The sequence below is a fragment of the Pygoscelis adeliae genome, unplaced genomic scaffold (genome assembly GCF_000699105.1).
Source record: "Pygoscelis adeliae isolate BGI_AS28 unplaced genomic scaffold, ASM69910v1 Scaffold412, whole genome shotgun sequence".
Taxonomy (NCBI): domain Eukaryota; kingdom Metazoa; phylum Chordata; class Aves; order Sphenisciformes; family Spheniscidae; genus Pygoscelis; species Pygoscelis adeliae.
The window spans coordinates 613171-615357 of record NW_008824190.1 but is presented as its reverse complement, the minus strand read 5'-3'; the positions used below and the strand labels follow the sequence as shown (position 1 = coordinate 615357).

Genomic DNA, 2187 nt, shown 5'->3' with positions numbered 1-2187 from the left:
GGGGGGGGGGCGGGGGGGAAGCAGCAAGCTTGTTTGCACACGCCTGGTATCTCCTCACACAGGACCCAAAACTGATAGGAAAAGCTCATCTACAAATCCATTTAGAAAGTGGCCTCTGCCTGGGGCAGCTCCAGCCGTAGTTATCTCTTTCTGCACATGTTCCTTTTATCTCGGCCTCTTCCAATATCAAAACCTACCAGAGAATAAACACAGGTAATGGTAAGTGACCCAGATATTTAATCTAATCAATGAGACCTCTGGTTCTCTGCTGTTCTTGCTGGAAGCAGACACCACAAACAGCTCACAGAGGAGCCTTAAATTAAATCTTTCCAAGAGATACTAAATCTAAGAGGAGTTGAAAACAAACAAACAAAAAATATCTATATGATTAGACAGGATTTACATTTTGCCTTTGTGTTTGTTTAATCAGAGTTAACAGCTCTCTCCTGGCTGGAATCAGTTCCGTGAGCAGCTAACTCTTTTCCCCCAGCCCTCCTGTTTACCTCACCTTTACGTTGTCCAGACCACAAGCAGCTCACCTGGGCAGCAGTGAAATGCAGCAGCCGAGAGCTTTCAAGACAAAATTTCCCTTGACATTCAAAAAGAAAGGGCAGGAGGAAGAAGACATTAAACTACGCTGCACATAAACGCAAGCGGACTTCGAGAAGGGAGAGATGTTCAATTACCAAGCCTGCCCCCCTACCCAAGCAAGACAAAAATCCCGTGCAGACATTATACGTGAGTATCTTCTGCGTGGCTCATCCTATCCCAGGGTCCACCACGTGGTGGATGAAAAATCGGAGCATGCACAGAACCCACGCTAGAAGTGACAGGGTGAACAGGAGGAACAGAGTGGAGGGAAAGGCAGAAAACTCAAATATATTGTGATTTGAGGAATTACCGTAAGTCTCTTGAGAGAAAAGACAGGAGACACGCTGTGAAAGGAGGAGGAAGGAAGAGTGGGCCTCACGAGGGGCTGGTCTGTCCAGGAGACTTCGGGCCCGGCCCTTCAGCAGTTTGCCTCACTGCTGACACAAGAAGCATCTGAAGTAACCAATACTGCTATTTAAGCTCTTTGATAAAAAGCCACAGTTCCCATTTTGAGCGAAGAAAAATACTGAGCTGGAAAAATTAGTAACCAAATAGTTTCAGCAATGAAAACACATACGGAAGGAGAAACCACACAAATCTGTGGTCTTTAGGCAGCTTTTAGCCAAAACCTTCCAGGAACACGGTGACACCGGCCCGCTGGCGCTAGGGAAGCTGCTCTGATGCCCCAGCCGCTGGTGCTGTGAACAGACCTGTTTCATCACTCTGTGACAGCACGTCCAGCCTGTTTTTCAAGCTCATTTGGCATCTGAAAAAAGTTACCTGTGTTTCATTAAGCATTTCCAAACATTCAGTCGCTTACGCTCATGCATCCTTTCTCACTGCTAGAAGCATCTGGCTAAAGCAAAGGTTTCTCATCCGTAAGAAACAGGAAAGTTTCAGTAGCACAACAGGCCGTACGCTTCAAAAAGAGAGAGAAAGAGAAAATAAATTGTTTTTCAAGGCAGCCTGAGAAATGCTCTGCCTGCAGCGCTCAGACAGGGCTCGCATCCCTGCCGGCCTCTGGCGTACATGTATTTCATCTGACATTTCTATCGGCTTCGGAAGACGTACCCCAACACCACAGGGTGCCACTGCTTGAGCGAAGGCAACCTTTACCAGGGGAACGCGGATGAAGAGAGGGGTGCTGCAAAGGCCGAGACAGAGCTGCTGCCTTGAGAGGGCCGCGCCAGAACCCGATGAGCGAACCCGCCCCGGGCCCCCCCCCCCCCCCCCCCCCTCCCCCGGGATGGCAGGCGCTCGGGTTGCCAGCAGAGCTAAAGGTTTAACAGCCGGAGCTGACCTAGCTTACCTATTAATTACAAAAGAAACAAAAGGCAGATTGGCTGTCCCCTGCTGAGAAGGGCTCCCGCCCCCCCACCTCCCTGCAGACTGCTCCGCTGCAGCAGACAACTATATTAGATCTCAGCTGTCAGGAATCAGATTCCCCTTCCAGCCCTTCCCAGCAAGGGATTTCAATTAAATTAAGGAGCTAATAAAGACATCCCAGACGCTGCCAGCTTCGCAGCTACTTCATTTTACTAGAAGCAAAGGTAATTATCTGCTCACCCCACGTTTAACACCAAAAACCCGACTCCA

At 49.1% G+C, this 2187-nt stretch overlaps 1 protein-coding gene across 1 annotated transcript in view; it reads right to left on the bottom strand.

Annotated features, from left to right (window-relative positions):
* TMLHE (trimethyllysine hydroxylase, epsilon) overlaps positions 1–1430 on the bottom strand; it is a 15222-nt gene extending 13792 nt beyond the window's left edge. The window contains exon 1 of the mRNA XM_009334693.1: positions 1372–1430. Within this exon, the coding sequence (XP_009332968.1) occupies positions 1372–1421 (50 nt within the window). The 5' untranslated portion in view covers positions 1422–1430. The remainder of the gene's footprint in view (positions 1–1371) is intronic.
* Positions 1431–2187: the final 757 nt, after the last annotated feature.